The sequence below is a fragment of the Otolemur garnettii genome, unplaced genomic scaffold (genome assembly GCF_000181295.1).
Source record: "Otolemur garnettii isolate 467f Iridium unplaced genomic scaffold, OtoGar3 scaffold00001, whole genome shotgun sequence".
Classification (NCBI taxonomy): domain Eukaryota; kingdom Metazoa; phylum Chordata; class Mammalia; order Primates; family Galagidae; genus Otolemur; species Otolemur garnettii.
Window position 1 is genome coordinate 37,431,725 of NW_003852396.1, and position 21,972 is coordinate 37,453,696.

The window sequence follows — 21,972 nt, forward strand, 5'->3', positions numbered from 1 at the left end:
AAGAGAATTGCTTAAGCCCAAGAGTTGGAGGTTGCTGTGAGCTGTGACACCTCAGCACTCTACCAAGGGTGACATAGTGAGATTCTGTCTCAAAAAAAAAGAAAATACAGAGAAATAATTCACTGAAATTGGGAAAACAATTAATAAACAAAATGAGAAATTCGACAGGGATTGATTGAAGTTACATATATAAAAACATCTAGTGCTAAAAATATAATCAATGAAATTTTAAAAAATGCAATAGAGAGCATTAATAGCAGAAATGATCAAGCAGAAGAATGAACTGTGAGCTCAATGAGAGATTATTTGAAAATATATAATCAGGTAAAAAAAAGAAAAGGAATAAAGAAATCTTGCAGGATTTATGGGACAGCATCGAAAGAACAAATTTTTGGGCGGTGCCTGTGGCTCAAAGGAGTAGGGTGCCGGCCCCATATGCCAGAGGTGGTGGGTTCAAACCCAGCCCTGGTCAAAAACTGCCAAAAAAACAAAAAAAAAAGAACAAATGTGTGAGGAATAGGAGTTCAAGAAGGAGATGAGAGAGACAATAGGGTAGAAATTTCAAAGAAATAATAGAATACTTTCCAATTCTAGGTTAAGATATACATATCCAGGTACAGGAACACCAAAAGTCTTCAATCAGACTTGACCTTAGTAAAACTATATCGAAACATACTATCAAACTGTCAAAAGTGAAAGAGGATTTTGGGGCCAGGTGTGATGGATCACACCTGTACTCCTAGCACTTTGGGAGGCAGGGCTGAAGAGTTTGAGACCAGCCTGAGCAAGAGAAAGACCCCATCTCTATTAAAAATAGAAAAAATTAGCCAGGCATTGTGGTGGGCACTTGTAGTCCCAGCTACTCAGGAGGCTGAGATAGGAGGATCACTTGAATCCAGGAGTTTGAGGTTGCTATGAGCTAGGCTGATGCCACTGCACTCTAACCTAGGCAACAGAATGAGACTATCTCAAAAACAAAAGTCAACTTGTTATTAACTTAAAATAGCCTGTTGTAACTGTAAAATGTGTTATGTAAGCCAAATGGTAACCAAATGCAAAAACCTATAGTAGATACATAAATTGTAATAAGTAAGGAATCAAATCATATTACTAGAGAAAAACATTTAATCACAAACAAAGACAGCAAGAGAGGAAGAAAGGAACACAGGATCTATGAAACAACCAAAAAACAATTAACAAAATGGTAGCAGTTAGTTCCTACTTATTAATAATTACCTGGGAATATAAAAGGATTAAATTATCCAATTAAAAGACAGAGTAGTTGAATAGATTAAGACCCAACTATATGCTGCCTATAAAACACTGTACCTTTAAGGATATACAAAGGTTGAAAGTTAAAGGAAGGAAAAAGATATTCCATGAAAATGAAAACCAAAACAAAATAATGACAGCTTACCAGCTACAATTAAATAAAATAGACTTTAAGTACAGAACCATAAAACAGGACAAAAAGGTCATTACATAATGATAAAGAGGTCAGTTAATCAAGAACACATAACAATTATAAATACATATATATGCCCCAAATATCAGAGCACCTAAATGCATAAAGTAAATATCAGTAGATATTAAGGGAGTGACAGACCGCAACACAATAATAGTAGGGGACTTCAATTGTCCCACTTTCAACAATGGACAGTTCACAAAACAGAAAATCAATAAAGAAACACTGAACTTGAACTTCACTTTAGAACAAATGTACCTAACAGAGATATATAGACTATTCTATCCAACAGCAGCAGAATACATGTTCTTCTAAAATGCACATCCATAAAGCATACTTCCTAGAAGATCATATAGGTCACAAAACAAGTCTTTCAAATTTAAAAAGACTGCAATTGTATCAAATATCTTTTCTGACCACAATGGTATAAAACTGGAAATTAGTAATAGGAGGGAGTTCAGAAAATTCACAAATATGTGGAAATTAAACATTTTCCCAAACAATCAATGAGTCAAAGAAGAAATTAAAAGGGAAATTGGGACATGATGTTTTGAAATGAAAACGTATGCACAATACACCAAAACTTACAAGATGCAGCAAAAGCAGTTCTAAGGGAAAAGTTTACAGTAATAAATGCCTACATCAAAAAAGAAGAAATTAATGTTAGACTTCAAGGAACTAGAGAAAGGACAAACTAAGCCTCAAGTTAGTAGAAGAGATGAAATAATAAAGATTGGAACAGAAATAAACAGACACTAGGAAAAACAATGGAAAAAATCAATGAAACTAACAGCTCTTTTTTTGGAAGATATAAAATTGACTTTGGCTACTAGACTAAGAAAAAATGAGAGAAAACTCAAATATAATTGGAAATGAAATCAAAAAGGAAACATTATAACTGATAGCACAGAAACACAAAGGATCATCTAAGGCTATTATGAATAGTGTGTGCCAGTAAATTGGATAACCCAGAAGAAATGAATAAATTATTAGACGCATACAACTTAGCAAGATTTAATCACAAAGAAATAGAAAATCTGACCATACTAATAATGAATAAGTAGACTCAGTAACAAAGTTTCCCTCAAGAAGTCCAAGGCTTGATGGCTTCATGAATTCTACCAAATATTGAAAGAAAAACTAAAACCATACCAATCCTCAAACTCAAAAAATTGAAAATGAGGGGAAACTTTCAAACTCAATTTACAAGGCCAGCAGTACCCTGATACCAAAAATAATGACACAAGAAAAGAAATTATAGGCCTATATCCCTGAGAATACAGATGCAAAAATCCTCAACAAGATACCACCAAATCATATTCAACAGTGCATTAAAAGGATCATTCACTCATCTCTTGGATACAGATGCAAACCAACATATGCAAATCATAAATATGACACAGTGCATTAACAGAATCAAAGATAAAAGCCATAGGATCACCTCAATATAAGCAGAAAAGGCACTTGACAAAATTCAGTACCTTTTCATGATAAAAACTCTGTTGTTTTTATCATGTTGAGGATTATGCCTCAAGAAAATAAAAGCCACATGTAAGTTCTTAGCTAATATATACTAGTTAATTAACAATGAAAAGATGAAAGCTTTTCTTCTAAAATCAGGAACAAGACAAGGATGCTCATTCTTAGCACTTCTATTCGACATGTATGAAAGTCCAAGTCAGAATGGTTAGGCAGGAAAAAGAAATACAAGGCATCCTAATGGGAAAAGAAGTGAAATTAACCGTATCTGCTGACAAAAGGATATCTTGGTCATTATGAAAGTTTTGAGAAACTTTCATAAAAATCAAAAAATGTAAAATCTGTTTGGATAGAAACAAAGCCCTCCCAGTAACACCAATAATCCAAGAAGCTGGACACTCATATAGTGAAGCAGAAAGGATGCTATAGACCAGGGATCCTCAAACTTTTTAAAGAGAGGGCCAGTTCACTGTCCCTCAGACCGCTGGAGGGCCAGACTGTGGGCCCCGGGACAAGTCAGCTGCTAAGCAGGACAGGCAGCGGCGGCAAAAACACCCGGCAGGCCGGATAAATGTCCTCAGCAGGCCACATGTGGCCGGCAGGCCGTAGTTTGAGTACGCCTACTATGGACCATGCTTCCTGGAAGTAAAGCAATGGACTTTAACACAGTCTGTCTCAATACTTTTGCAGTGACCCATGTATTTTATATATAGAAAACCCTAAAGAATCTCCCCACAAAATTCTAGAACTAGTAAATGAATTCAATAAAATTTCAAGATACAAAATTCAAAATTGTTTTTATATATTAACAATGAACTATCAAAAAAATCAAAAAACAGGTGGTGCCTGAAGCTCAGTGGGTAGGGTGCCAGCCATATACACCAAGGCTGGAGGGTTCAAACCCAGCCCAGGACAGCTAAAACAACAAAGATAACTGCAACAACAACAACAACAGAAATAGCCGGGCGTTATGGTGGGTGCCTGTAGGCCCAGCTACTTGGAAGGCTGAGGCAAGAGAATCACTTAAGCCCATGAGTTGGAAGTTGCTGTGAGCTGTGATGCCATAGCACTCTACTCAGGCAACAGCTTGAGACTCTGTCTCAAAAATAAATAAATAAATAAACAATCTTAGGAATAAATTTAACCAAAGAGGTGAAAAAGCCACTGAAAGCTATAAAATACCGATGACAGAAACAGAGACAACATAAGTAAATGGAAAGATACCCCATTGCTAATGGATTGAAAAAATGAATACTGTTAAAATTTCACACTACCAAAAGCAATCTAGAGATTCAATACAATCCCTATTGAGAGTCTAATGACAATTTTCACAGGAAAACACAATCTTTAAATTCATAGAGAACCACAAGACTCTAAATAGTCAAAGCAATCTTGAACAAAAAAAAAAGCCACAGGCATCATACTACCTGATTTTCAAATCTATTACAAAGCTAGAGTGATCAAAACAGCATAGTACTGATTTAAAAACAAGCGCATACAACAGAACAGAAATAAATCCACACATTATGGTCAGTTGATGTTCATAAAAGATGCCCAAAATCAGCAATGGCAAAGGATAGTTTCTTTAATAATAGTGCTGGGGAAATTGGAAATCTACATGCATAAGAATGAAATCAGACCCTCATCTCATACTAAATACAAAAATCAACTCAAAGTTCATAATGCTGAAAAAGTTCTTACCAGCTAAATAGCCAGGACATACAGCCATCTTTTCAAGGTTCCTCTCATGCACCCTGTGAGGATATCTGGAATTATCTCGGTGTTAGATGTGCAGGGTCTCACTTCTGCTCTGGCAGTAATGGAGGCATGAGGACTCCCTATCCCTACGTTATATGACTAGAACACCAAATAAAACATATTGAAGCACCAATTTTCAAAAATGCATAATAGGCAGTGTGAAATAATTCCTCAGAGAAGGAAAAGAAAGCTCAGTGGTCTCACTGAGTTGGGAAAACAAAGATCAGAGTTCAGGCAGGCCAGGGCAGCTAGAATTTACAGGAAAGAATAGTAGAAAGTATGAACCTTTGTGAGAAAGACCTCTGGAGATCTGCAGAGGGACCTCTTTATGTTTTTAGCTGAGTACAGATCTGTATAAAATGGGAAAGAACTATCCAAGGCCTGGAAAATAACTGCTAAAAGCAGTAGGTTTAAACATTTCTGGAGTTCTCACACACTTGGGAAGAGTTCATGTTCTCATTAGCTGCAGTGGAAAGACTTTGTGGGGCATCAGGTTTACTAGTGGAGCTAAATTAGCCCTAGATAAAGGCTGCTCTAGACCTAGTCTAACAAATCTTAAAAACAAACCTTTAAAGATTCAACTAATTTCTGGTCAGAATGAAGTCCAACATTATCTAAAGTTCTAAAACAAAATCCAGCATCTAACGATGTAAAATCTGAAATACCCATCATCTAGTCAAAACCAACTAGGCATGTAAAAAAAGAAGGAAAATAAAACCCATAACCAGGAGAAAAGTCAATCACTAGAAATGGATCCAGACATGACACAAATGATGAAATTAGTAGCCATCACTGTTAGGAAAGCTATTCTAAATAGGCCTTACATGTTTAAGAAAATACAATACAATAATTTTAGTTATAATATCTAAAATTAAAAACATACAGAACAGGATTAAGATTCGATACTGCAGAAGAAAAAAATCAATAAATTTGAAGACATCTCAAAAAAAAAACTATTCAAAATTTAACCATGTAAGAGAAATGACTAGAAAAAAATAATGAATAGACCATACATGACTGGGGGGCAATATCAAACCTGTGTGCAATTGGAAAGTCAGAAGGAGAGGGGAAAAAAAGACCATTAATGAAACAATGGCTGAAGAAAACAGATTATGGATCTAAGCTTCCATTTGGGGAAATTAGAAAAGGAATGACAAAATAAAGACAAATTAAACAGAAAGAAGGGAATAGAAAAATCAGTGAAACAGGAAAAAGAAAAAAAATAGAAAAAAACAAATGAAATAAAAATATAGTTCTTTGAAAAGATCAAGAAAGTTGATAAACCTCTGGCAAGTCTAATCAGGAAAAGAAATGAGAGAACAAATTTTCAGGAAAAGAACAGGGCACACTCCTACACATCTTATATACATAAAATGGATAATGAGGAAGCATTAAAAACACCTTTATACTAATAATAGGTTTGGTAATTTGGGTGAAATACGTAAGTTCCCTGAAAGATACAAACCATTTTAGTTCATTCAAGAAGAAATAGATAACTGAATAGCACTGTATCTATTAAAAGAAATTAAATTTATAGTTAGAAGTCTTCCCACAAAGAAAACTCCAGGTCAAAGTATCAATGGAGAATTCTACCTAATACTTGTATACAGCAAATTCTATACAAACTTTTCCAGAAAATAGAACAAAAAACATACCCCAACACATTTTATGAGGCCCTGAATTTCCCTGAAATCAAAACCAAAGACATTATAGGAAAAGAAAACCACAAACCAGTATCTCTCATAAACATAAAAAAAATCCTTAGCAAATTCAATCTAGTCACATACATCATCGTGGCAAAGTAGGGTTTATCCTAGGAATGTAAAGTTGTTTTAACATTTAAAAATTAATGTAATTCACTATATTAACCAAAACAGAAAAATAATATGATCATCTCAGTTCATTTAAAAGTATACTCACAAAAATTCAATACCCACTCATGAGTAAAAACTCCCAGCAAAATACAAATAAAAGGTAGCTTCCTCGACCTGAAAGTGAACATCCAAGAAAAACCATCAGCTCACATCATATCAGTAGAGAATGTGTATTTTCCCCCGATAGCAGGAAAGAAGGATGTTTGCCCTCACCACTTCTCATCAGCATTTGGGAGAGGATCTAGCCAATATAATGAGGCAAGAAAAATTATAAAAAGGAAGACATGTTAGAAAGGAAGAAGTAAAACTGTCTTTATTTACAATCTGATAGTCTATGTAAAAAATCCTAAGAAATCTACATGTTTAAAAAAGCTACTAGAACTAAGAACATTTCATAAGGTCACAAAATACCAGGTCAGAATACAAAATTCAATTATATTTCTACATAGTAGCAAACAAAAATTTTTAAACACCACTATATCATAAGAAATATAAACTACTACTTATGGATAAATTTATAAAATATGTACAAGACCTATATACTGAAAATTATAAAACATTGATAAGAGAAATTTTTGAAGACCTAAATAAATGAAGGACTACAGGCTTATGAATTCAAAGATTCAATATTATTATAATATCAATTCTCCCAAATTAAAGATTCAATGCAACGCCAACCAAAATCCCATCAGGCTTTTTCATATAAACTAACACACTGTAAACTTACATGAAATCGTGAAGACATTTTGAAAAAAAAAAGGAACGTACACTACCCAATTTCAAGACTTACTGCCCCTCGACCCCATGAATGGATTAATAAATTGTGGTATATGTATACCATGGAATACTATGCAGCCTTAAAAAAAGATGAAGCCTTTATCTCTTTTATGTTTACATGGAGGGATCTGGAACATATCCTGCTGAGTAAAGTGTCTCAAGAATAGAGGAAAAAGTATCCAATGTACTCAGTAATCCTATGAAACCTACTTATATTTACTCACACATTCTTGTCAAAAATAGAACACAACTATAGCCCAAGATGATGGAGAGAAGTGGAGTGGGAGGGGAGGGGAGAGGTTCAACAGAGGGAGGGTAAAAGGAGGGATCACACCTATGGAACATATGACAAGGGTACAAGTCAAATCTGTGAAATGTAGAGCATAGATGTTTTGGCACAATAATCAAGTAAATGAGGTGAAGCTATATTGATTGGTTTAATGTAACCACGTTAGATTGTATAAAAAAAATCAGGACATTGTACCCCACATATGCATGAATGTATTCATGATCTATGTGTATTTGACTTAATAAAAAAATTTTTTAAAAAGACTTACTGTAAAGACACAGTAATAAACACAGTGATATTGGTAAAATTATAGATACATAGATCAATGGAACAGAATAGGCTCCAGAACAGATACACACATACGTGGTCAACTGATTTTCAACCAATGTGCCAAGGTAATTAATGTAAGACAAGGAGCCAGAACAATCAAGCATTTGATATGAAAAAAACAAACCTCAGTCCTGATACCTTATACCATCTATTGCAATTAAAATCACAGGCCTACTTTTAAGAGTTGAAACCATAAATTCTAGAAGAAAACTTAGGAAGTAGGCAAACCTGGGGTTAGGCAAAGATTTCTTAAATAGAACACAAAAATGTGAATCATAAAATGAAAAGATGATAAATTTTACTTCATTAAAAATTTAAAACTTCTCTTCTTTGAAAGATGCTGTTAGAAAATAAAAGAGCAAAGCATAGGTTAAGAGAAAATATTTTCAAAATACATAACTGATAAAGAACTTATATCCAACATATATAAAGAGCTCCTGTAACTAAGAACATAATCAACTCAATTTAAAAACTGGCAAACAATTTGAACAGAAACTTCAAAGATATGCAGATGGTAAATAAGCACATGAAAAAACGTTCATCATCATCAGGCACAGTGGCTCATACGTATAATCCTAGCACTCTGGGAGGCCAAGGTGGGTGGATTGCTAGAGCTCACAAGTTCAAGACCAACCTGAGCGAAAAATGAGATCCCCCATCTCTGCTAAAAATAGGAAAACTGAGACAAGAGGATGGCTTGAGCCCAAGAGTTGGAGGTTGCTGTGAGCTATGATGGCATGGCACTCTATCCAGGGTGACAGCGTGAGACTTTAGTCTCAAAAAAAAAAAAAAAGTTCAATGTTATTAGTCATTTGGGAAATGCATATTTCAGTCACAACTGAAATAAATACCCACTATATACGCCCTAGTATTGCTAAAATTAAAAAGACTGACAATACCAAGTATTAGCGAGGATATGGAGTAATGCAATTCTCATAACACTTTTACTGAAAAGGCAAAATGGCAGAGTCACTTTGGAAAGCAGGTTGACAGTTCTAATAAAAATAAATATACACTTGCCATCAGAAATATCACTCCTGGATATATACTCAAAAGAAACACAAATATACATCCAAACAAAGACTTGTATAGTGATACACACAACAATACACATGAATCTTGAAAGCATTATGTTAATCAAAGAAGCCAGAAACCAAAAAGCAGAGGTGGTATGAACCACTTATACAGAAAAGGCAAAAGCAGAAAATATTCTATTATTCACAGGGGCAGGAGAAGGGGATTAGCTCCAAAGAAGAGGGAACATTCTGGAGTGAGGAAAAGGTTCTATGTCAAGTCCATGGTGTGATTACACAAACTCTATACATTTGTCAAAAACTCATCAGTACATTTAAAATTGGTGAATAGTACTATACATATGTTATACTTCAGTAATAAAGCTGAATTTAAAAAAAATTATATCTCTCTTCTGGGCACACAGCTAATAAAGAAATAAAAAGACACTGTTTACCTTCCCAGTCTTCCATGTAAGGTGCCTCTTCAGCTTCTTTCTCTGGGGAGGTGCTGTCAATGAATTTTCCTTCTTTCATGACTCTGGTGATTTCTCGAAGCTGATGTAGCAAACGTTTCTCTTGGTCAGAAGTCACAGTCTGTGCTCTGCTTAGAAATATCAGACAATCCAGGCATTTATCAATAAATACTCCTAGGCAATGGACATAAGCATCACTATACTCTGTCTAGATCCTAGAACAGAAAGTCCAACAGCAGCAGATAATTATTCTAAGAACTGATCCTGAAACTGCATCACTGGGAACTAGAGATGATAGTTCAATGTTTTTATTTTTAAAATGGGAAAACTAAAGCCCAGAATAGACCAAGTGATTGCCCAAGGTCCCACAATGCTTAATATCAATAATTGGACCAGACCCTGAAATCTCAGCTTTCAGTTCAGTGTTCCTTCAGTATACTTCACTGCCCTCATCTCTAATCTCCTAGCAATTCCACTGTTTATGACATTACTCCCTTTACTACAAAGCCACTTTTCTCTGAAGCAAAGTCATCAAAGGAAAATACTCCGGGCCATTAGCCTCAACCAGGGACAAATATGCTACTAGAATCACCAAGCTTAATTTACTTGTGTAGGAACAATGATACATTCTAAAATTTTACAGCTCAGTAATTCTGAAAATTTAGTCATCTAGACAGAAATTGGGTTACAAATGCTGCTATTAACTAGCAGCATGATAATCAAAACTACCTTCACTTCTGACAGTATTCTATATAATTCTTTTTTTTTTTTTTTATTGCAACAAAGTCTCACTTCATCACCCTCAGTAGAGTGAGGTGGTGTCATAGCTCACAGCAATCTCAAACTCAGGCTCAAGCAATTCTCTTGCCTCAGCCTCCCTAGTAGCTGGGACTACAGACGCCTACCACAATGCCCAGCTATTTTTTTGTTTGTTTCTTTGTCTGTTTAACAGGCCTGGACCAGGTTCAAACCCACCAGCCCCGGAGCAGCTGGTGCCCTAACCTCTGAGCTATGGGTGTCCCATGTTCTATACAATTCTTAAGCACAATGTTCAAGTTCCACAGTTTAGAAATCCTGGTTTGAATCCCAGTTTAGCTCTGTGGATCAGGACAGTATCTGCAAAAATAACACCAGCCTCAAGGATTATAATAGTTTAATTATTTTCTTTGAGAGGGAAGAACTGCATCATACTGATAGGCAAACAAGGTCCTACTTAGAAGACTGAGACCTATCTGCTTTGAGTTCAGTTTTATCAAGTGGCAATTAACAGAAACTATTTGTTCTCCCCTTACAAACCCAAAGCATTCCAAGTTCATATTACACTTAGGAAGGAAAAACTAAGAATAATCCCTGTCCTCATAGAACTTAGTTTTTTCTAGGAATGATCTATTAATTGGGTGTAAATAACAAGACCAGGCGTCCTCAAACTGTGGCCCGCCTAGGACATTTATCCAGCCTGCCAGGATCTTTTTGCTGCCGCTGTCTGTCCTGCTTAGCAGCCGACTTGTCCTGGGGCCCACAGTCTGGCCCTCCAATGGTCTGAGGGACAGTGAACTGGCCCCCTGTTTAAAAAGTTTGAGGACCCCTGGACAAGACCATGGTGATTGGTGAGACATAGAAAGTGAAATAAAAAAGGTAAACCAAGGATGATGCCTAATTTCTGCTTCAGGTAACTAAGTAGATGGTGGAGCCATTTGCTGAGGTGGGAATATTAAAGAGAGTAGGTTTAGTGGGAATAGATGATGAGTTACATTTTGGACATTCATTCATTCAAGAGACATTTATCAATTGATGAGGCTAAGAGGAGATATATCTAGTAGGGCTCTTGAATACAGAAGCCAGGAACTTAAAAAGGGATTTCAATAGGGAATGGTCATGAGTTACTTACTCTTCTACCATGAAAATATGGAAAATGCTTATATCAAAAGTGAATACCTCTAACAACTATTTACTTAGTACCTACTACATGAACACAGTAAACAAAACAGACTAAATCCGTCCTCAAAGACTTTACATTGCAGCAATCCATGCCAGAAATCTGTAGCCCCACAAATACATTCAACATGCCTTCCAGGGCTCTTTACAACATCGTGAGCTGTGCCATGCTTCTCACAGATACATCATTACAACTGGGCGTGCTACTCCAGGAAGGAAATTCTGCTGACTATAAAAACAGAAATGAGGACATCTTACTTCTGATTCCTAGATCCTTTTCTTAGTCTTTGTGTCCTGAGGCTGGATATTGTGCTTTATACAGACCTAATATGGCAAAATAAAATTAACTTCTAGGAGGTTTCATTATTTAAACATGTAAAAGCTATCTGAGAAATTTTATTAGATTAAATCAAAAACTTTCCCCATATTTCTATTCTTACATGAGCATTAGGATAAAGTTTCAGAAACTGTATATTTCTTGAATTTTAAGCCAACATCTTGTAGCTGTGGGATGAATATTATATAAAGACTTAGGAAGTGTCTTCTTTGTCATAAATCCTCTGCTTGATCCCCAGAAGCCTAGAGATGTGATACAATTTTGATTTGACAGAACAAAAACTGGAGTATTTGGGGCTCTTACAATAACTATAGAAGCACAGACTTGTAAAAGAACCAATACCACAGAAACTGAGATTAAAGGATATACACTACAAGTATAAAAAGTAAAACAATGTAGAAACATGGTGCTATGGTTTGAATATTAGTCCCTTTTGAAACTGAGGTGGAAAGGTAAATGCCACTGTGACAGCATTAAAAGGCAGGGCCTTTGAGAAGTGATTAGGTCATAAGAACAGAGCCCTCACAAATGAAAATCTGTCATTACCAAAGGAGTCAGTAAACTATCCCAAGAGCAGATTCTTACAAAGCAAGTCTGGCCCCTCCTGCTTCACTCTTTTGCACACGCTTGCTTGCCCTTCCTCCTTTCCAACACTGGGACGCAGCAAGAAGGCCTAACTGGCTACCTGCCCCTGGACCGAGGAGTTTTTAGCCTCCAGAACTATGAGCTAAATAAACTTCTATTCTTTATAAATTACCCAGTCTGTGGTATTCGGTTAAAACAACAGAAAACAGATTAAGACATATACACTGCTTAGCCATTACAGTTTTGAGGGCCCATTGTCCTATAGGACTTACCTGTAAGGATAAAGTGTATTGGATTAAAGAGTATCAGAAAGTTCATCTTATGGACTGGAAGTTAAAGACTGAGAAAGAACTAGGAGCTATGCTCTCTTCAGTGGAAGGAGAGCTGCTCCCAAGATCCTGAGAAGTACTGTGAAAAATGTTTTACATAACCTTTGCCATGTTTCAGGCTTGAATCAACATGTTCTCAAAGAGTCTACACCTCAGCACCTTACACTAAATAAAAAGTAAACATTCTGGGCTAGGACCTGTGGCACCAGAAACAAGGAGATAGTGCAGCAGCCTAGGGACAAGCAACTCCAGCAGCAGCCCAGGGACAAGTCCTCTGCCTTGGCACATAAATCATGGAGAAGTAAATATGGCACAGCGTGGACAAATAGTAGTGAAGGGTTATAGTATTGCATCCCAGCTTGGGCTATAGACAGATGGTATACACGGGTTGAATGGTTGGTGATGGTTTGATTTGAATTAAGGGAGTCTTTTACTCAACAAGGAGGAATAATGAGAAAATATCTTCATGTGTTTCTCACTCAAGGCTCAGGGGTTGGGTCTCCCACGTGAAAAGCCCTGACCATAGGTATTCATGTATGCTTTTCATGACCCTTAGGTGTGGCCTGCAGCTTCCAATGGCCCAGGTTAAAGTATAGACATTTTTTGAGGCATGAGGGTCTAAAAAATCCTGGACAGTTCTCCCCCAAAACTGTAAGTGGCGTCCAGAGAACAGGGGCCAGAAAAGCATAACCGCATAAAGTGATTAGTCAAAACCATGCAAATAGCTATACGTTATCTGTATATAAAGTAATTATCTCAGGGCATGGTCCTTAGTAAGTGTTCAACAAATATCAATTATTACCATATACTCACACAGATATATTCATGTGTCTCTATCACTTTGGGCATCATCCTAGAATCTAGACAGTAAGCCTGCTGTCCATACCAAAAGAAAGTCAAGGCTTTAGGACCCAGACAGGGGTCTGGGTCATCCACTTATCGTTTTAATAGCTTTGTATATACATTGCAGGAAAATGCCAGGAGGCTGCAATCTGACAATACCTACTCTTCTCCTAACCAGTCAAAGATGGGCAAGGCTGGAGCCAGTGAGCAGAGAAGGGAATGGGGCACTAGTACCATCAAAGATGGCAAAAAGAAGAAGCCAAGCTGGAACAGTGTTTCCTGGGGCAAAGACTCCATAGTGTGCTCCCAAAGGTGGGTGGGGGGGCACCTTTCAACACATCTTCCTGCTTGGGATTTTGCTGCTCACCCTGCCATTCTTCCTCCTTCCTGTGAGAGGCATAACTGAAACTAAGCCCTGTTTGTTCTTAATCTCACAGTCTGGCTTGTCCTCCCCCCAAAACAGTTACCTTCTTATTTTCTTAGTTGCTGCCCACTTCCATCAACTTCCTTTTAAGATTCCATCACCTTTTAAGATTCTCAGTGAGCCTGGCAGCAAGAAAAGTGTAAGTCTTCCCTGTGGGGTACCCTAAAGGGCTGGTTTGGCTCGGGACATCTACCTTACATGTCTAATTCTGTGCTGACATGGTAAACACAAAACACAAATACCTAATCTGAGCACATTTACTCTCCTCTCTCATGTGGTCTCAAATAGAAAGTATAATATTCAATAATCTGGTTTTACTTAAAATTATACCTCTTTTTAGACAGGTAGAAAATTATCTTTCTTAAAATCTAGTTATTTCACCCTGCATGATTTAGTCACAAATTTACTTATCATAATAATTTTACACAACACTAAACTCTTAAAAACTAAGGTTTTTGATAGTATGCAAATGTTACTGTTATATAAAAAAGAATATGTAAATGATAAATAAAAAAGTTGGCAATTACACAAAATGAAAATAAGTGCTCCAGAAAAAAATAAGTACCAAAGAAATGCAATATTTTGGATTCTCTAAATGGGAAGCAGCCTGAATCCTGTTAGATGAAAACCTACCTCTCCCCATTCGGTCCCACTCTGCTGATTAATTTTTCCATGGCTTCCTCTGTCTCCTTCAGTTTTTCTTGCAGTTGAGCAAGCTCAAAATTGGCTGAAAAATAAGCATCATTCTAAGAACTATCATACACAACTCCCTAAACCCTTGAAAGAGGCCATAAATTTCTAAAATTATTTTACTGATATACTTCCCATTAATATCACATTTAAGAACAGCAGCTTTCTCAAAGGATTTCTTGAATATTTAAGATTTCCAGAAGGGATGCAAAATATGACTGGGAGTATCTAGTTCCACGGAGAATCCAGGAGTAAATGCAAAAACCAGTTATGACCTAGATAGACATGATTTCCGACAATGCTTGCCAAGTCTTTTCTTTTTAGGTGGCAAACTTTTCAGAGGTTATTTTTCCTAACATTCATTCTAGTCTATAAATTCTTAGAGGAAAGAGCTATGATATATATATACATATATATATATACATAAAATTTCCTCTAAGAACACAGAATATTCTAGTTGGGGAATAAATATTTGATGACCATGTATCAAGAGTCAGAAGCGTTAACTGCGCATGCTGGCTCATATCTGTAATCCTAGGACAAAGCTCTGGGAAGTCAAGGTGGGAGGATTCCTTGAGCTCAGGAGATTGAGACCAGCCTAAGCAAGAGTGAAACCCTGTCTCTACCAAAAACAGAAAAATTAGCTGGGTGTTGTGGCAGGAGCCTATAGTCCCACCTACTTGGGAGGCTGAAGCAGGAGGATCACTTGAATCCAGGAGTTTGAGGTTGCTGTGAGCTAGGCTTATGCCACAGCACTCTTACCCGAGCAACAGAGTGAGACTCTGTCTCAAAAAAAAAAAAAAAAAAACTTAGAAGTCTTAAACTCTTTCCCTGGATATAATTTTGAAATATGAAATAAAGATATTAGTTACCAATATTTTGAAGCCTAGGAATGAGAAGTAACCCATTCCAAATGTGAAATATTGAATTTGCTAATATATAAAAAAGTAAACTGGTGATTCTGTACTTTGTGTAGCTATCCTTCCCTTAAAAGCCCAACATCAATATGGAAATTTTAGGAATTCCCAGAGCTAAGGCAAAAATGGTATCAGATTAATTTTGGAGCAACTTTTGTGAAAAGCTTTTATGACATACCCACAGATGGCTCACCTGGCTGTATTATAGCTGTCTGACTCAGTAACACTCGTGAATACACTAAGAGGGAATACTTACTAATTTTCCTGTGGGTGTTTCCTGCTGTGGCAGTAGAGCATTTCCGATCCTCTGCAGTTGTTTTCCCCTTTGAGAGCTGAGAATTTAAGGAGGTACAGCACATCAACAGCAGCTCAGAACCTCAAATTCATGGAACCCCTCATATTAAATGAAAAAAAAAAAGGTTGGGAACAAAAACTAAGTCAGAAATCAAATAGCAACATTAAGAAATATCTAAAAAAAAAAATCCACACACTGAAAGATGAGATCTCCAAGTAAAAAATTACCAAGGCATAGGGAAAAAACATCTCCCTACAGGTCCATCTGCCTCACTTGCACTCATCTAAAAGGGATGTACATCACCCTATATGCTTTCTTGTAGACTCAAGTCAAACTGCCTGCAGAGTTCCTGGATAAGAGGAACTTATCTCACCTAAGCTTTCTCTAGTTAGAGGAGGACAAAGAGAAGCTTCTGCCTCTGCTTCACAGTACATAGGCCCACAGCCTACAAAAGCCTAGCTGGAGATAGAACTTAAGTGGGAGCTCTGCTTTTAAAGGACCAAAACACAAAGTAAGCGAGGTGAAAGCTACGTTGATTACTTTGATGTAAGCCACTCAAAATTGTATAAAAAAATCAACACACTGTACCCCACAAGTGCATAAATGTATTCATGATCTAAGTGTAAATGACTTAATAAAAGGGGGAAAAAAAGAAAGAGAAGAATAAAGTGGAGTCTACCCCCCGCCCCCCCAAAAAACAATAAATAAATAAATAAATAACCAAAACAATGTCTTCCTTAGCTAGGAAATATCAGGCTTAATTTAAGGACATGACAGTTCTGTCTCAGGAGCATTATAGGAAATGACATTAAAAACAGCACCTCATATTCCTATGGGGAAAGAAGGAGGACAAGGTGCAGCTGGCACAGTCGTTGTTTGGCCTTATAGTAGCTACTGGGAAATCACTGTACCAATCTTAATAGCAAAACTCCTCTTAGAAAATATTTAATGCCTTTTCAGCTTGTAAAATTGCTCACGTCTTTGAGGGAGGGGAGAGTTTTGAATTATATCACTCACTGGATTAGCAACCACAACATGCAGGTTCAAATCCTGGTTCTGACTTTTTAGATGTAATTCTGGGGCACTTAAAACACTAAGACTTCTCATCTGTAAAACTGAGATGATAACTATCCTAAGTATCTCAGAAAGAGGACACCAAGTTTAAAGAATGATGAATTTGAAAGAGCTTCATGAACTGTAAAGGGTTTTGATATAGACAATGATTTTTATTGCAATGATATCAGATTTTCATTGATATGAGTGAGATGATTCCACTTACCTTAAACAGAATGTACAGTATATATAAAAAGATTCCAAATCCATAGATGGGAATAATCTGCCCCATCAGGCTTCTTCCACTACCTCCTCCTCCAGAGCCTCCACCTGATCCTTTGGCCTTTGCAAATGCTTCTGCAAGGTGGGATCTCTGGAAACGACCTCCAGGTATCTGGCCATCTGAAGGTGCCTGGTGATGGTGCATCATTGGTGGAAACCGGCCCAACTTTCCTGAGAAAATGAATTAATCAGTTTTTATCTCTTCTACTATTTTAAATATGGCTGTCATGAAAACACTTCATGCATAAAGATACAAATAACAGATGCCAACTCAAACAAGAAGAAAAATAAGTACTTAATTAAAACGTTAATGAGGTATCACACAGAAACTAAATATGAAGTGATAATCTCTAGCTATTTACCATATTCTCTTCCTCTGGGTTCATAGTGAGACCACATTTTCAGACTCCATACATACTATCTACACAACTCCTGAAACCCTTTAAAGAGACCATAAGTTTTGGCTCGGCGCCTGTGGCTCAAGCGGCTAAGGCACCAGCCACATACACCTAAGGTGGCGGGTTCGAATCCCCAGCCCAGGCCCGCCAAACAACAATGATGGCTGCAACCAAAAAATGGCCAGGCGTTGTGGCGGGCGCCTGTAGTCCCAGCAACTTGGGAGGCTGAGGCAGGAGACTCGGTTGAACCCAGGAGTTGGAGGTTGCTGTGAGCGTGATGCCATGGCACTCTACCCAGGGGGATAGCTTGAGGCTCCGTCTCAAAAAAAAAAAAAAAAAAAAAGAGACCATAAGTTTTTAAAATTATTTTGCTGATATACTTCCCATTAATATCTCATTTAAGAACAGTAGCTTAAGACATTTATACTCTATACTTAATAGATCTGACATGTACCCTTGCAATATGCACCATATAAAATCAGCATACTGTACCCCATAAATGCATTAATGTATACATGATCTACCTCTTTATGATTTAATTAAAAAAAAAAAAAAGAACAGCAGCTTAATGTGGGTTTGTGATGAATTCCAGCCAAAGGAATGTGAGTGATCCTGCTAGTTCAAAGTCTGGCCTATAAAACCTCCCATGTTATTCAACTCCATGATCATTTCTCTTCTGTGGGATGGGTACTGACAAGCAGAGAGATCTTGGAAGCCATGTGTTACAATGGCAGAGCCTCCATCAACCTAAGTTCCTGATTTAATAAGTGCTGCGGAATCCTCCACGAACTTCAAGTCATCTGGACCTCTTTATATGAGTAAGACATAAACTTCTGTTGTGTTTTGGTCATTATATACTTTGGAGACTATCTGTTACAGCAGTTAGCCATCCTTAACTAATACATACAGATAAGGAAATGCAATGTGGTCTCAGGAGAGACTAGAACCAGAAACTGGAAAGCCATTTAGGATCCAGGACAGCTATTAATACTTTCACATTCTAGCTCAAACTCTCTCCCTTCCTAAGGGGCCATAAGACTTTTTTCTTGGTTCCTCTGTGTACATTTTCTTTATTCTCCTCTCTCTGCAGACCATTTCTCTAGCTTCTTTGTGCACATAGTGGAAGATGGTCACCCTCAAATTCCTCAATATGCATGTCCTTCCAGAGACTAGCTGAGACAACCTAATTTCAAATTCCTTGAAGGAAGATTATGAGTACTCAGCTTGGGTAGGTGTGCAACCCTTTCTAATCAGCTGTAATTGTGCAGAAGGAGTTCACACATGTAGCTAAAATAGGGTCAAAGGGGCCCAATCCTGTGAGTGGAAGATCAAGGCTTAAAGTAGTGTGGATGGGTTGGTGGGGGAAATCCATCTACCTTCTTGCATTTTTTTTCCCATTAAGAGTAGCCAAAAGTTAAGACCAACTGCTAAGCCCCATGAGAAAGTGAGAAACAATGGAAAGAAATCTCTACAAAAGACCATATAAACAGGTCTATATAAAAACTACTAGGAAATGACACTAGAGAACAGAAAACACAAGAGAACAGAAAGACTTCATAAATAAAATTCTAAAAATATCAATACAAACTATAAAGTAAAAACTTTGTTGGATTTGACTTAAACAAAATTGGAAAAAGATGTGAAGAGGCAAGAATTCTCACACACTGTGGAAAAGAGTGTAAGCTGATAGAGTCACTCTGCTAAGTGACCTGGCCTAAGTGACCATAATACTTAGTGGTATTAAGTATATATAGTTCCTATGATCCAGTCATCCCACTCTGGTGGATAAATCCTGAGAAATATCTCAAATAAGGTTAGATAGACATGTAAATACAAACTTTCTAGATCTGTATGAGAACATTTGCTATGATGATGTTGTAACACAGTGCTGATGTAACTTTGATTTCCTTAAATGAAGAATTAGAAAAATCAAAGTGGAATGAATACAAACATGGAATTCCAGGTAGCTCTTAGATATGTACAGCAACATGACTGTATCTTTAAAAGCATAGCATTGTAACAGAGGTAAAGGTCTGAAAAAGGGCAATGAAATGTATTATGAGTTGTCTCTTTAAAATCTCTCCCTTTTGGGGAATTAAAATTTGCCTTCCTTCTCAAGGCCAGTGATGAAAGAGGCAGAAAAATGTTCTTTGCTATTTTTTATTGTCTTAAACTATAGGAGACAGCTCAACAGAACTTTCTGAAAACCAGTCACAAGATCGCTGTCAATGGGCGATAAGGTCTGATAGTTGATGGAAGACAGTCAGATTGTTGTTGATGGGAGATAAGGTCAGGTCAAGACAACCCAAGACCAAAACTACCAACTACAGTTGAGCAACAATAGTTTGAAGCTATGTCATGAGATACTTGTCACATAGATCTAAGACCAACAGCCAACATCTCCTTTTCAAAGCCCTGGTTTTGTACTTAAAGGCAAGATGGCAGTCTCTGAGACACTAGCCTGCTGCCCTCCTCATCTGCCAGCAAATTAATATACTTCTCTTTCCTTTTCCTCAAACCACTTATCCTTGTTCTTCATTCTCATTGATTCAGCCTCAGAGGATAAGTGCTGAGCTTTTGGTAACAGGATTAGGTAAAAAATAAGCAAATACCATTATGTAATTTGAAGACACACATATAACTATATTATACTAGATATATCTTTTAAGCAAATATGTAGGTACAAAAAAATATACAGTACAGTAGGTGCATATGAGTAGGCAAGGGAAGTAACAGGTAGATTGAAGATAAAGGGCTAAAAGTAAAAGAGCAAAATAAGACAGGAACCTTGTACTGATAAGTTAATAAAGGGCTATGAATTGAGGGGTATCTTTAAGTCAACACTCTGCTCCTGAGGTAAAAAAGAAAGTGGGCAGACAGGCTTGCAAGCTGCCTTCTTCCTGGTACCCTTTCTTAGCCAGGCTCCATTTTAATAATCCTCCTTTCCTTCCCAATATTGACTTTGGATGACATGGAAATTATGGGAAGAAATGCTTCTTTTTTAAGAGTAGGTCAGCAACAGAAGCACAGCTTTAGACAGTAAAAATAAGGCTCTATCCCTTATTCTGGGTGCTGGTGCCTATCCCTCTTTTAAATTGACAAGGATCTTAATATAAATGTATTAAATGAGTACTGGCTTTAAGTCTATTATGTACTTTCAAAAAAATGCCTAGCCAGCATCCAGGAAGCTAACCTTTCTCTTGAGAGAACAGTGTTCAATAAATCAGATTTAATATTGTACTAATATGTTATTGAAACTTCTTTTTACCATGCTGAGAAAACTGCCTTCAACACCAGCATAAAACAAAAAAATAAAAAATTAAAACCAGCTAATTCCATAAAAGGCACTATTTTGCATTTCTAAAATTGAAGTATGATGATGATCCTAAACGGTGCGCATTAAGATGCAGCAGGGATCTTTCTTAGGGGCCTGTCTGGCCCCCTGAGCATAGAAATAAAGAGAAATTTTGAGTCCTTCCAAGGGGGAGTTCCAGGCACCTAGTGAGCTGGTAACCAATTATTAGGTAAGTAAATAAACACTAGCAAGAAGATAATAACTTAAACAATAGTCTCCCTGGTATGAGTCACAAGTTCCCTTAAAGAAACTAAAGGTATATCTTGACATGTCCTTGAGTAGTTTTTCAAAAGTCAAGACCCCTACCAGATGAAAAATACTGTCACTAAGACCTCAAAGGAGAGGAGCCAAAGACTAAAGAATTTTGATCACTGTTTTTCATTTAAAATTCATTCCTGAGGGGCCAGGAGAAAGTCATGTCTGCAGACCAGTGTTTTTCAACCTTTTATATCTCACAGCATACTTGAACCTATAGTTAAACTTCCGTGGCACACTTAAATTATGTTGATCAAAAAAAGAAGAAGAAAAGGAATATACTCACTGGGCACTGAAGTTTCAAAAATAATTTAATTAATAATCTTCAAAATTTTTCATGGCACACCTAAAGATCCTCTCACAGAACATCAGTGTGCTGAAGTACATAGGTTGAAAATCACTACTGTAGATCATCAACCTTGCTAAAGTGGTCATTCTGATCCAATATATCTTGGTTTGCTCTCACAATCTGATTCAGACATAACATCACACAGTGACTATCAGACTTCCTTACTTTAATGTATGTCAAAGCTAAACCAAAACATTCCTCTTTGCTGATTTCAACTTTTTAGACTCCTCTCACCAATTGCAAATTAAAAAATCTCTAAATTTCCACCTGTGATTTGTAAGCCCCTGCTTCAAGATATCCTGCCTTTTGGATACCACCATATATTGATTTATGACTTTGCCTATAACTTCTGCCTTTAAAAAGCCTTATATGGCTCAGCGCCTGTGGTTCAAGCGGCTAAGGCACCAGCCACATACACCTAAGGTGGCGGGTTCGAATCCCCAGCCCAGGCCCGCCAAACAACAATG

General features: G+C 37.0%; 1 protein-coding gene across 3 annotated transcripts in view; it reads right to left on the bottom strand.

The window, feature by feature from the left end:
• The window catches only part of RIC3 (RIC3 acetylcholine receptor chaperone), a 41,903-nt gene that overhangs the window by 3,528 nt on the left and 16,403 nt on the right, over positions 1 to 21,972 (bottom strand). Inside the window, exons 2-5 of one of the 3 annotated variants that reach the window (XM_003781076.2) lie at positions 17,093 to 17,319; positions 15,775 to 15,850; positions 14,545 to 14,638; positions 9,441 to 9,586 (exon numbers count right to left, since the gene is read on the bottom strand). In XM_003781076.2, the coding sequence (XP_003781124.1) occupies positions 9,441 to 9,586; positions 14,545 to 14,638; positions 15,775 to 15,850; positions 17,093 to 17,319 (543 nt within the window). Of the gene's footprint in view, positions 1 to 9,440; positions 9,590 to 14,544; positions 14,639 to 15,774; positions 15,851 to 17,092; positions 17,320 to 21,972 lie in introns of all 3 variants that reach the window. The other 2 variants (XM_012803281.1, XM_012803288.1) reach the window with 2 other exon arrangements.